The 13,423-nt window shown below is 59.4% G+C and overlaps 1 protein-coding gene across 1 annotated transcript in view; it reads left to right on the top strand.

The window, feature by feature from the left end:
* MAN2B2 (mannosidase alpha class 2B member 2) overlaps nucleotides 1–4,639 on the top strand; it is a 30,666-nt gene extending 26,027 nt beyond the window's left edge. The window contains exons 16-19 of the mRNA XM_037046147.1: nucleotides 194–331; nucleotides 1,783–1,895; nucleotides 3,341–3,449; nucleotides 4,394–4,639. Of these exons, the coding sequence (XP_036902042.1) occupies nucleotides 194–331; nucleotides 1,783–1,895; nucleotides 3,341–3,449; nucleotides 4,394–4,485 (452 nt within the window). The 3' untranslated portion in view covers nucleotides 4,486–4,639. The remainder of the gene's footprint in view (nucleotides 1–193; nucleotides 332–1,782; nucleotides 1,896–3,340; nucleotides 3,450–4,393) is intronic.
* The last annotated feature ends 8,784 nt before the right edge of the window (nucleotides 4,640–13,423 follow it).

Genomic DNA, 13,423 nt, shown 5'->3' with positions numbered 1-13,423 from the left:
TTGGGGGGAAGGACCTGGGGGAGCAAAGGCCAAGGCAGGAGCCTGGGCAGGGGTCTGGGCCTGCAGCGTGGGCTGCTTGTGGCAAGGCTGGGGATTGTCAAGCTGTGATGGGACCACAGTGTGGAGAGCTCCGAACGCCATGGGGGGGGTCTGACCCCACACCCTCTCCCTTACCCGGCCATCTGCTTTGCAGAAACTGGCCACAGTCACTCAGCGCCCCGTCAGCAGGAGGCCGTGACGCTGCCGCCCAGTCTGCACCTGCAGACCCTGAGCATCCCCGGCTGGAACTACAGCTCCAACCACACGGAGCACCTGCAGAGGCTCCAGGGAGGTGCGGCGGGTGGCCAAGGGCCAGACTCACCCCTGCCATCGTGCCGCCAGGCACGGCGGGCCCTGCACACAGTGGCTGTGGCTCTGCAAGGCCACCTGGTCCTTTATCTGCCAGATGGGGTGGCTGAGGCCCACAGAGAGGTGTCGAGTAACCAGGGGCAAGGTGGGCCTGGACCCGAGCCCAGGTCCTGCCCACACGATTCTCCCGGGGATCCTTCCTAAGCCCACGCCTATCTCTGCACCGCCGTCCACACCCGTCCCGGCCTCAGGGCTGCACTCAGGCGCTGCGTCCTCTGCAGGCTCCTCCGACAGTCTTGATGGCTAGCCCACTGACCTCTGAGCTCCGCTCATCTCAATGTCCTGGACTTCCGTTCATTCACCGAGCAAGTGGCTCTTGTGCTGGGTACCAGGGAAGGGCCAGTGACCAATGGAGCAGGGTCTCTGTCCACCAAGCTTCCATGTAGCAGGGCACAGTCGTGTCACCAGATGGTGATGACAGTGACCAGAGGGGGCTGATGCCTGCCAGGGCCTGGCTGGTCCCATTGCACCCTACCTGCCCCTTTGAACTTGAGCAGCTCAAAGGCAGAGCTGACTGTGCCTCAGCAACTCTCGGGTCCCCAGAGCTCCACCTGGGACCTGATACCCACAAAGTAAGTCTGTGGGATCAAGAAGAGGACAACATAGAGGATAATGACCACCACCCTCACCACCACACTCACCATCATCCTGACCACCATCCTGACCATCACCCTCAGCACCACCCTCACCACCACCCTCACCACCACCCTCACCACCACCCTCAGCACCACCCTCACCACCACCCTCACCACCGCTGCCATGACCAGGGGCCTGAAGCCTTGCCAGACCTGGAACATGTCCCAGGCCACTACTGGGACCACGTAGAAGAGATTTTACAAACTTTTGCTGCTGTAACTAAGGACCCCAAGCTCTGTCTGTGCAGACAGCACACGCTTGTCCCCCACCCAGTGGGGCCACAGGGAACCCCTTCTCACTGTGGTCACCAGGGACCCACTGATGGAGGCCCAGGGTACCACTTGCTGCCTTAGTCCTGGTGACTAGCAAGGGACGCATCATCTCTGCTCACTTTGCACTGGCCTCGGGTTCTATGGCCACACTGCACTGGACAGGGGCAGAGAAGGAGAGAATATTCCAGACACTGGAAGCCTGGAGGACAAGGCCATAATGACAACAGTGACTGGACCGAGACTTCCCAGATGCCAGCGTCAGTCACCCCTTAGAGTCTCTGGGCCTGGGTGGGACCTTCCCTTGGGTGCAGTGGCTGTGTGGCCTCGGGCTCTGAGCCTTGGCTTCCTCGTCCATCGAGGGAGGCCCGGTCTGCTGCCTCTGGGAGCATGAGGATGTGAAATGGAGTGTGTGTGTGATGTGCCGGGTACATCGGGGGTCCTCATGGCCACCTTCCTTCTGTCCTAGGCCGTCAAGGGAAGCCTGAGGCTGACCTCCACCGTGTCCTGCTGCGGCTGCGCCACCTGTACGAGGCCGGGGAGCACCAGGTCCTGTCTCAGCCAGTGACTGTGGATCTGAAGGTAGTTCGCCCCCTCCCACGTCCCGCTGCCAGACCACCGTGCCAGCTTCCTTGGGGGACGTTGAGTGGGGGAGGCAGATCCCAAGGGTGACAGCCCTGACTCGGAAATGTCTGAAGTGCATCAGGACACGCTCTCGAAGGGCACAGGGTGGGCTCCGGTGGGCCCACCCTGTGCCCCCACCAGTGCCCTGCCAGACCGCCCTCCTCCCCAGAGGGCGCCCCGAGATGCCTCAGGCCTCCCCCATCGGCACTCCATGTGGGGCGAGCCATGGAGTGAGCTGCTGTTCGATTCCTACTCCTGATCTTGCGTGGGCATCTCCTACGCCCAGGCCCTCCGTGGAACCCGTAGAGCCCTAACGAGCCCCCCTGAGCCTTCCTCTGTGGTGCCTCGTGGAGCCCCCCTTTCTTGGTGCTTACCACCAAGGGCATCAGGCGTCCGGGGACTGCCCCTTCCTCACCTGGCTCCTCCCTGTGGGCCCCTCAGGCTAAGTGCAAGTCTGAGCCACCTATGCCCAGGTGTGGGGGGACAGAGGCAGCCCTTGGACGCTAGTCACCCTGTGCTGCTTTGGTGGGACAGGCGAGGCTCGGAGACCCTTAGCAGAGTGGATGCTTGGGTGGACACCACATGCTTTCTGTCCGCGTGGACGGGGTTGGTCAGGGCGGCCAGAGCAGGTCTTGGTTAGGAGTGTGCGTGACTCTGAGTGACAACTGCCAGCTGAGAACTGGGGCCTGGGGTTTTCTCGCCACCCAATGTGGGGGGTGGCTGTCTCTGCCCCTGCTCAGCTGCCTAATGCTGTCCTTGGACCTGGTCATCTGTGTCCTCCCGCCCAGCTGTCCTCAGCCAGCTGCCTCTTTCTCTTCCTGCTGCTGGCCTGTGGTCACCCCCTGGTTCAGGCCTCACAAGCAGGTGTAAGACCAAAGTGTTGGGGGTGGCGGTAGCCCAGGGGCCAGGCCCTCCGTGCACGCGCGCCCTCCATCAGCACAGGGAGCCGCTCCCCGGCCTCCCTGCCCTCCTGGTCAGCAGACTGTCCCTGTCTGTGGATGGCCAGTCGGGCCACCTGCCCCATCTCTGCATGGGGTGGCTGGGTGGAGCTACTGGGCAAGGGGGGTGGACAGCCATGACTGGCCTCCTCCTGGGGCAGCTGTGGCCCCTGCTGAGCGCGGGGAGCTCGACACTGGAGGGGGGTTCTGAGTGTCCATGTGTTTCTGGGCACCTACATCCAACTGGGCACCTGGGAAACAAGCTCCTCCCGCCTGTTTCCTCATCTATGAAATGGGGCTCCCAGCCCGAGCCAGGGGATTGGCTGTGGGAATGAAATGGGGTGCGTGCTGGGCCCTGGGTGGCCGCCCCTGCTGCGGGGCATGTTCTGCTCAGACCCGGACTCTGGTGGCTCACCCTCCCTCACCCCCCCCGCCCCCCGCCCACCGTCCCTCCTCTCCCTGCAGTCCGTGCTGCGGGGACTGGGCACCGTGCTGGCCGTGGAGGAGCGCTCGCTCACCGGGACCTGGGACGTGAGCACGCTGCGGCGCTGGACCTGGAAGACGGAGGATGGAGGTTGGGAGCCCCTGGTTCAGGCGCTGCTGCCTGTGATTCCCAGCGCTGGCCCTGCGGGCTGCGGGACCTAGAGCAGGCTGCCTGCCTTCTCCGATTGTGCAGCCCTCCTGCACCTACCACAGTGGGCTTGGGGTTGGCGTCCACCCGCCGGGGCTCCCGCACAGGCATGCGTGGGCATGTGCAGCCCCTGCCCCTGCCCGTGCCCTGGGTGAGCCCAGGCTCCCAGGTGTACCTCAGGCGCCCTCGGTCTGCTGTGCTGTGCCCTGCTTTGCACAGGTCCTGCCAGCTCCTGCCGACCGCAGGCTGCCCTGTGCCTCTCAGGCTTTGCTCATGCTGTTCGCCTGCCTGGAACACCCTTATCCCTTCCTTCTGGCCAGTCCCACACAAGCCTCCACCAAGGCCAGGGCTGGGCCAGGTGCCTCCTCTGCTCTTTCTGCCCCCGCGATTACTGTCCCGCGCACCTCCTCTGGGTCCCCTGCACTGGGCACGCTGGCAGGTGTTCAGGTGGACGTTCACGCCGTGGGGGTGAATGGATGAACGGAAAGAAGGCAGGAGGGGTGGGTGGGCAGTTCCAGCCTGAGACCCGGGGCATGACTTCCGAGGGAGGAGCGCAGTGAGATAGATGAAGGCCCCCAGGGGCCTCAGTGGGACATCTGGTAGGCCTCGAGTGCCACACAGCAGGGGGAATGCCGTCAGGTGAGGCCAGGGTCGGCCTCCAGCTGTCCCTCCCCCTCAGGCGGGGCACTACGGGGTGGGCAGAAACGCAAGCGGCCCGCTGGAAGTGGGAGTCTGGGCAGGAGGGGCTGGTCACCTAACGCACCACCAGGGAAGCCACAGCAGGGTGTAGGTAGCTGTGGTGGGTGGGGGAGGGGGGAAGGAAATGTCCTGGGGAGGCAGGGGCTCCGACGGGCAGGGTGGGACTGACCGCCTCTGCCCCACCCCAGGCAGCTCCAGGCCCCCACCCCCGGGAGGCCCGACTGTCACCATCCACCCGAAGGAAATCCGGACATTCTTTGTTCACTTTGGGACGCAGTGAGCTGGCACCAACTCTGGGCCCCCGGCTGCCTGGGGACGCCAGGTGGAGGAGCAGGACCCAGGCCTCGGAGAGCAGCGAGGAGGGGCGGGAGAGCCGGCTGCCATCCGGTTGGTGATGGCAGGAGATGGTGGGACTGGGGCTTCTTTTTTGAAATAAAAACCGCATCATAAGGACCTGGTTGTCCTCCTGGGCCTCTGGTGCCAGCCCTCCTCTCCCGTCACCTGGTGATGTCCTCCCTCCCCCGCCACCCCCCCGCCCCTGCAGCCCCCTGTTCACTGGCAAAAGTCAGAGACAGGCAGAGCGGGAGGCCCACAGAGGCTGCAAGGGCAGCTGCCCACAGGCTCATGGGGTCAAGCTGCTGAGTGACTGGTGAGGTGGGGCACGGATGCTGGGGCCCCCGCCGTCTGGGGGGCTATGGGAAAGCTGGTCCCTGGGCAGGGCTGGGAGCTGTGGACAGATCGTGTGGACCCAAGTGCAGGATGAGCCGAGTGCAGGACACCCTGCCGGACACCCACACCCCCACGCCTCCCTCCTGTCCAGGACAGACACAGCGGGAGGCCACCTCCTCCTGCCCTGTCCCCCTGCCCCTCCCCTGGGAAAGGCCAACAGCACTGCAAAAGAGCATAGTAAAGGCCTTCTGCCGCTGACTAGGGGCCACATACAGAGGGGAAGGAGGGCTGGTGACAGGCACCAGGGAGGCAGGGAGAGGACGGGTGTCTGTGAGATGCGTCTTGTGGCTGAAGACCCTGGCGGACTGGGTCCTGAGCACAGACACCAGGACCTTCTTTGTGTTTCTGTCCACCATCTGTCACCCCAGGGACCCGGGTGGGCCTTGGTGGGCTGTGCTGGAAATGGTCCAGTGGAGGGTCTGGGGCCAGTCTGTCTCATGTTTAAAGTCCATTTGGAACAGGGACCTGGGGCCTGCGAGGGAATCTCGGCACGTTCAGTATAGCGTTTCAAAGCCTCCCTCGACCAGTGGAGCCATGGCCGTCCCTCCTTGTCACCCAGAGCGCCTCTGAGCCCTTCACACGAAGCTCTTAGTGCCTTGCGGAATCAGCAGGCTCCGCCCTGGGCCCTGGTGGGCGTGACCCAGCACCCCCAGCACCCTGGCGGTTGGGGTTCTTGACTCCTTAGAGTAATCCAGAGTCCTTCCTTTGCTTCCTGTCCCTCTCCAGCCCCATTTTTCTCTGCTTCGATCACATCAGCCGTGTTGGATTTTCCTCTAACACACGAGCACAGGCCCAGTGCAGGGCCTCCTACACATGTACCTGCGCGGCTCCCTCCCCACTGCACTCAGGCCTCTGCCCAGAGAGCCGCTCCCTGCCAGCGAGGAGAGGGCCAGGAAAGCCAGCCCTGTCTTCCCAGCACACCCAGCCACTGGCCATCCCAGAGGCGGGGCGGACCAGGGCACCTTCTCAGTGCCCACAGGCGAGGAACCTGCAGACCCCAAGTTACTCACCCCACCTGGGGATGCAGGAGCCCAGAGAGCTACAGTGGTTTGCCCGAACATGGCAGTGTGCCTGCGAAGAGTTCGGGCCTTGGGTATGGTAACGGGCCCCGCAAAACTGCCCTGTCACTGACGATCTGCCACCTTCTCTGACCCTTGGTTTCTGGACATTGGCCCGTGAGTCAGTGGAAGGGCTGGCTCCTTAGGTGTCTGAGGGCTGCGTGAGCCAACCCTCCGACGTGCTCGGTGCGGGCCCAGCACATGGTGGGCATGCCGCACCTGCTGGCCGCTCTTTCCGAGTCTGTGATCCCCCAGCTCCAGCTCCAGCATTCACAGGCGATACTGGTGCTCGCTGCCACCACTGGCTGAGTTTTCACGGGCTGGCGCTGAACATTTTTTTACCGTTTACCTTAAGAGCATATCTTAGAGTACACACAGCATCCTCAGAGCGCATAGGAGAACACCGAGGCTCAGAGAGGTCGGCTAACTTGCTGAAGGTCACACAGCCAAGAAGGGCTGAGTTGGGACTTCCGCTCACGTGGTGACAGGACACTGCCTGCAGTGGACTGTCCATCTCACCTAACACCCATCAGGTTTTGTAGAGCCTCGAACCAGGGGCAAGGCCAGCACTGTCCTGAGGAGGCGGGCCACGTTGGGTTCACACCATTTCTGCTGTTCAGGTGGGGTTAAGTGCCTCATCAAGGTGAGTCATTCTGGTGACGGTAGTAATGGCGGGTGGTGGTGATGGCGGTGATGGTGATAATGGTGGTGATGGTGCAGATGATTTTGGTGATGATGGTGGAGTCGATGTTGTGATGGTAATAATGATGGTGGTGGTGATGATGTGGAGATGATGTTGGTGATGATGGTGGTGATGTTGGCAATGATGGTGGAGATGACGTTGGTAGAGATGATGTTGGTGGAGATGATAATGGTGATGGTGACAACTGATAAGGAAAATGCTGGGGATGAGTTGTCCCTGGGCCCAGGGTTCTGTGCATGACATGATGCGTACAAGGGTGGTAATGGACCATTGTAAGTGTCTAATCACTGTGGGTTGCACTGCAGTTCAGTTCTAAAACAAACGGGTCATCTTACGATACCCCCCATGAGGTCTGGTCTGGGAGGACCAGGCTCCACAGACCCCTGACTTCACGGGGCGGGCTGGTCACAGCAGGGTCGAGTCGAGGCTACAGCCCCGATCAGGACTGCGGGGCTCCATTGTGTCTTGGGGAATTTTTCAAATAGTAGAATTAATTTTGCTCTCAGTGTGAGGATTTTTAAAGACTTGCTGTAATTAGTATAATTTGATGACATCTTAGAGCTAGAAAATTTTCCAGAGAACAACACCTGATTCAACTGCTCACTCACTCATTAAATCATTCACTTATATACACTGAACAAGAACTATTGAATAGACATGCTCGATTAAAAAATTTTTTTATCCTTGCCAGAGGACTTTTTAATTTCTTTTTAGAGAGAAAGGAAGGGAGAAAAAGAGACATTGATGTGAGAGAGAAGCATCTATGGGTTGTCTCCCACACAGGCCTGGACTGGGGATCAAACCACCAACCTGGGCATGTTCCCTGACCAAGAATCGAACCTGTAACCCTTTGGTAACCGGGCAACACTCCTGCAACCCTTTGGTAACGGGGCAACTGAGCCACACTGGCCAGGATAACATGTTCACCTTCGACAACCTCACATATTAATGCGTAAGTCTCATTACTTGGCCGCCTTGCTTTTCAGTTCAGTGTAACAGATGGACCCCAGGATGAGGTGGGGTCTGCAGGAAGTGTGGGGGGGCGGAGACAAGGGTTTGCCCTCCGGAAGCTGTCCTACAGGCCTGAAGAGAGAAGTCCGTGGTGCCGGAGCCGGGGAGGAGGGCGAGGAGGGCGAGCAAGAAAGGCTGGGGAACCACAGACGCGGAAGAGTCCGTCGGGCCTTGAGGGAGGTCAGAACTACACGCACATGTGATGCTGCAGGTGATGCTGGGGGTGAGCGAAGACGTTTGGGATAAAAAAACCCAAAGCATCCAACAGCCTGGGATCTTTGCTGTGCCGTTCCAGCACGTTCTGTTGATTTACGGCCGTTGCTAGGTAACCGAGTACACTGAGGCGATGTGATTCGAAAGCGTCGAGCACCTCCCGTGGAACCAGAGTCACAGAAAGAGAAAACCGTTAAGTGGGCTGCAGACTGGGGCGGGGCGAGGGCCGCTCTCAGGGCCGCCCAGGGGACCAGGCGCTGCTGGAGGAGAAAGCAGAGTGGGCTGCACGGGTGCCGCCCTTCGTCATGTTCGTGGTCCTTCTGCGGCTGACCCCGCGTCTCCTGCAGCCAGACCGGCGTGCGTTTATCCTTTATTCTGCAGTAAATTGATTAGCACGTGTCGGCTTGCTCACACAGCACGCCAGCGTGTGGAATGCATGAAGTGTGTAATCTTGATGGGCAGGATTAATTGTCTTGGTTTTCCATTACAAATGGCTCCCGCCTAGCACCAGCACCATTCACTGGCTGAACACATCCTGACACCTACCATATGCCCCCCGCCCCCCCCCCCCCCCGGGGTTCAAGTGTGACAAGACAGAAGTCCTCCCCACACGGAGCTGACATTCTGACAGGGGTGGGGGCGGGGAGACAGACACTAAATAATCGTCATAATTAAGAAGCAAATGACACCTTATGTTAAAAGCAAAAAGAAAAAGCACAGCTTACTACAGGAGGCCAGGGGTAGGGAGGCTTGGGGGCGTGTGGCAGTTGTCAGTAGGGGCTGGTTGGCCTCGTTGAGGAGGTGACACTCGAGCAAAGCTTTGGAGTGAGCGAGCAAGCGAGTGAGTGAGTTTTGAAGTGACTGAGCCTTGCAGATATCCAAGGAAAAAGAAATCGTGATGGAGGGCTAATCTAGCAGGTGCAAAGGCCCTGAGACAAGTTGGGGAAAGAGCAGGGAAGATAGTATGGCTGTCATGAAGGGATCTGGGGGAAGTGGGGAGACAGAAACAGGTCATGTAGGGTCCTCAGGCCACTGGGGCACTTGGAAGGGCGGGGACCCACCACCCCTGGGCGGATCTGTGCCGGGGGCTGTGCTGGGGGTGCTGTGCCCTGAGAAGTGTGTGCTCGCCGACCTAGCACATGGACAAGCAGGCTGAACCACTGATGTGGGGGAGGCATGAGGTGCTGTGGCTGCTGAATATCTGAGTCTGGATTCAGCCCTTTACCTGCTTGCTCCTTCCCTGCAGGCTCCTGACCTGCTGGCCAGTGCCACACAGGGTGGGACTCATAGGCGGTACAGGGTGACTGACTGCCCTCGGGGACCAGGGACCAGGGGCAAACAGCTCAGGTCAGAGGGTGACCCTTCCCTGAGCTTCCCCGTGTGACTGGGAACCAGTCTCCTTGTTCCCCATCTTCCAACCCGAACTAGAAAACAAAGAGACCAAGAGCTACGTCGCAGACACAAACACAGTTATTGACAACAACCAGCTAGTCCAGGGCCGTGTGTGGAGCAGATGCTCACTGGGTGTGCTCCTTCCGGTTGCACACGTCACTGAGTAAGTGCGGTTGGACTGCGTGATTCTGAAGGTTCACCGGGCGATGAATCTGGGGGTGGGCCGAGGTGCCCACCACCTGCCGCTGGGCTCGCTGGGCCCAGTCTGGGCTCCCATTGGCCCCTGCACGAGCAGGACAAACACAGGGGGCCTCTATGCCACTGTGATCTGTGGTCACCTGGAAGGTTTGCTGTCTGCCTGTCCCTTGGGACAGTAGCTTCTTTGGGACCTCTTCCCTGCAGGGAAGGAGCGAGCAGGTAAAGGACAGGAACGTGTGTCATTCACTGGCTTCTGCCCCACGTCTATGCAAGCCTGATCCTTGAGGGTGATCAATAATTTCTGATTAAATTAATGAATGCTGGATCAATCCTGTTAAGGACTTAGTGATGACCTCAAGCACTGAAGTCATCAAGGAAGGCTCCACGGAAGAGGTGTCATGAGAGGAGGGCCTGGAACAGCCAATGGGGATGAAGAACGTGTGTCCCCGGAGCAGAGCCTGGTCCTGGCCGCTGCACTGAGCTCTGGTGAGCCTGTCCTCGGGAGGCTTGGGGTCTTCCTCCCCTGCCACCGCCAGGCCCAGCAGGGAAATGAGGATGGGCATTGGGCCTCCTGCACCCTCTCGCAAGGGCGGGGCTGGCTGGACGGAGAGCTCGATGAGTGGAGGCTGTACACCCGGCCAGTAGTGCTGTGAGTTGCTGATCACCAGAGGGCAACGCGTGGGGAGGTCACTCCCCACCCAGGCCACCCGGCTCGATCCTGCTTAATTGCCTGTTTTCTAAATTTCCTTTGGGCTGACCCGGGGCGTGGGGATTAGTGCAGTGCCCACTGATTTCACTAGAACCCAGTCTATGGGGTGGAAAAGGGTGCCGCCCATTACTGCTCTTCGGTATCAAGTTTGCAAACTCTGTGGGATGGATTCAGGTGCTTGCTAGAGGGGAGCTCCTGTTCTACCCGGTGTGCAGAGAGGTGCTGGTCCGTGCACACCGCCCCCTCAAAGACCCGACTGCCTTGTCTGAGTGGGGCTGGCAGAATCTGAGGACAAGGGACAGCACCTGGGGGTGGTGGGCTCTGTGCGCGCCGCAGCCTTGAGTGCTCACTGAGACATCCCAACAAGCAAACATCACATGCCCACGTACGGCACCAGGCGAAGAAATGGATTCTCAAAGGAAAATGTCAGGAACTGGTTGCAAGGACCCTTCCACTCCTTATGCCTCTTACCAGCGTGGAGAGTAGGGAAGCGTAAGGCGGGGGATGGAGGGACGTGGTGGTGGGCTGCTCCCGATGGGGCCATGTGGGGAATGGGGGGACCCCCTCTCTGCGGGGCGGGAGGAGGAGAGGTGCTTGCCCCTCTGTGCGGCCAGGCACGGGTGGATGACTCCACACTTCCAGCTGAGACAGAATAACAGGGGCCAGGTTTACCTTCCCACCTGCAACGATGGGCAATCAGGACAAAACACGAAATAGCAGCTTCTGAGACAGGACTCAGGGGTCGGGGTGCACACAAACCAGGTGAGCTCGCAGGTTGCCCAGCTCGTGCCTTGAGGGTCTCCTGGCCACAAGGCAGGGAGGGTCAGTCCAAGCGGAGCCCCATGTAATCACCCCGCTGAGGAGGTTGAACCCAGGTGGTGGGGAAGCCAAGGCGGTGAGGGCGCAGGGCAGAGCCATGGAGGGGGGAGGGTTGCTCAGAGCGAGAGCTTGGGAGCCATGGGGAGGCCGCTGAGGGCTCAGCGGGAACCGACCCGAGTGTGCAGAGGAAGCCAAGGGCCAGTGGAGGAGCCAAGCCGGGGACAGGAGGAATGGCGCCTTGAGCACACGCAGGGTTGAGAACAGGGGCTGCTGTGCCCAGCCAGCCTGGAGAAGCCCAGAGTTCCCGGGGCCCTGGGGGTGGGGGGGGCTGCTCAGGGGAGTCTCGCTTCAGGAGCAGAGGGTAGTCAGTCCAGATGGAGGGCTGTCTAAACAAGCTCAGCACGTCACCAGTGCACGACTCGAAAGGGTTTCTGAGTCGGCTACACCCCAAAACAAGGCTCAAGGATGTGGAGAGTATGCGCCCAGCAACCCACCAGGCAAAGGACGCAATGTCGGGATCTGGAAGTAATTTTCTGGCCGTGCAAAGCAGCATGAAAATTAGCCCTTAAGGAGGAGGAAGGGCAGCCCATTGAAACCGGCCCAGCAATGACAGAGATGCTGGAGTCTGCAGACAAGGTGCCAAACCAGCTCTTACACAGCCACACACCTCACTGATGGGGACCAATCCCAGAGAGGCATCGTTGGGGGGGGGTTGCTGTTTGCAAACACCACAGAGCGCACCTGCACACACCTGGACACCGGGACAGCCTGGCCTACTGCACACCGAGGCGCTGTGGTACAGCCCCGCACTCCCAGGTCGTGAGCCTATGCAGGACTGAACGACCCAGACTCATTCGGGGACGAGGGGCCGGGAGGCCGTCAGGAGATGCGGGAGGGGAGGCTGCTGCTGGGGTGACAGGCAGGCGGCTTCACAGCACAACTTCCCCATAAGCAGAAGGAGCGCACCCCCAACCAGTGATGGAAACCATAGTCCAGTGAGTGCGTGAGGCAGCGACACAGTCGTCTGTGGTCATCGTCAGGTACTATGCGCTGCACGTAACTGTGTGTGCTGTGCTTTTACACGGCCGGGTGCGCTGTGGGTCTGTGCGCAGCAGCAGCACCAGGTGAACCGGTAATCGCAGCGGGAGTTTTCAGTGAGCATCGCTCAGTAATTGACAAAACAAGCGGACCGAAATGTCGAAGACATAGGAAACATGAGCGACACCCGCAGCCGGCAGGACTCAGTGTCCGTTTACAGAGCGCTCTGCCCCACAAGGGCCGAACGCACACGCCTCTGCAGCGCACAGCACGGACACGCATCAAAACACGTTTCAGTGAATGGGAAGCAGTTCCGGTCCCAAAAAGTGTGGCCTCTGCTGCAGTTGAATTGAGTTGGAATTACTGAGAAGCAGCTCTGGAAAATTCCCAGATATTGGAAATGTCTCTGAAATTACATTTCTATGTAATTCATACATCCACCAAGAAATCAACAGGGAAATGAGAAAGCGCTTTTACCTCGAACATGAAAACACAGTGTTTTCGGTCTCTGAGCTGCCGCTGAGGTAATAGTCAGAGGGAACTTTGTAGCATGAAACGTCTATATTGGGAAAAAAACTCAAATAAATTATCTAAGGTTCCACCTTAACAAACTAGAAAAACAAGAGCAGATTAAACCCAAAGCAGTCAGAAGAAAGGAAATAGAAGAATCGGAACACAAGCCAATGAAATATAGAACAAAAATAATAGAGAAAATCATAAAGCCCAAACCCAAGTCCTGGAGCTTTCCCCCCAAAGTGGAGAAACTCTTGCCAGACCCCCCGGGACAACAGAAGAAAAGATGGCGTCACCAACGTCAAGAATCAGAGGGTGACGGTGTGACAGGTCCCACAGCTAGTAAACGCATAACAAGGGGACACTGTGGACAGCTTTTGGCAATAATTTGAACACTGTAGATGGAATTTATAGATCGCTTGAGAGACGTAAGCCACCAAAGCGTCCCGAGGAAGAAGAAGATGCCCTGAGTAGTCCTGTGAAGAAGGTGGACAGGGGATGCAGAGCCTCTCCACAGAGGAGACGCCAGGCCCAGATGTACGTCCGCTGACGACTGTCACGCAGGTGGTGCTGATTCTACCTAATTCTTCCGGGACATTTACGAAAAGGCCACGCTTCCCGAGCCGTCCGTGAGGCAGCACTGCCCGGCATTAAAGCCGCCGCAGACGCGGTGGGACGAGAACACTGTGGCCGACACCACTGCTCCTCGTGGACGCCAACACGGAGTCCTGGGCGGACCTCACTCAGCACCCTGGAGAGTGGACGACTCATCATGACCCAGCGGCTTTGTCCCAGGCGTGTGGGGCGGGCTTCACACCTGAAGTCCCATCGGTGT

Source organism: Sturnira hondurensis, unplaced genomic scaffold (genome assembly GCF_014824575.4).
Source record: "Sturnira hondurensis isolate 20B ecotype Veracruz unplaced genomic scaffold, ASM1482457v3 Scaffold0000780, whole genome shotgun sequence".
Taxonomy (NCBI): domain Eukaryota; kingdom Metazoa; phylum Chordata; class Mammalia; order Chiroptera; family Phyllostomidae; genus Sturnira; species Sturnira hondurensis.
This window is presented reverse-complemented; position numbering and strand designations above follow the sequence as displayed.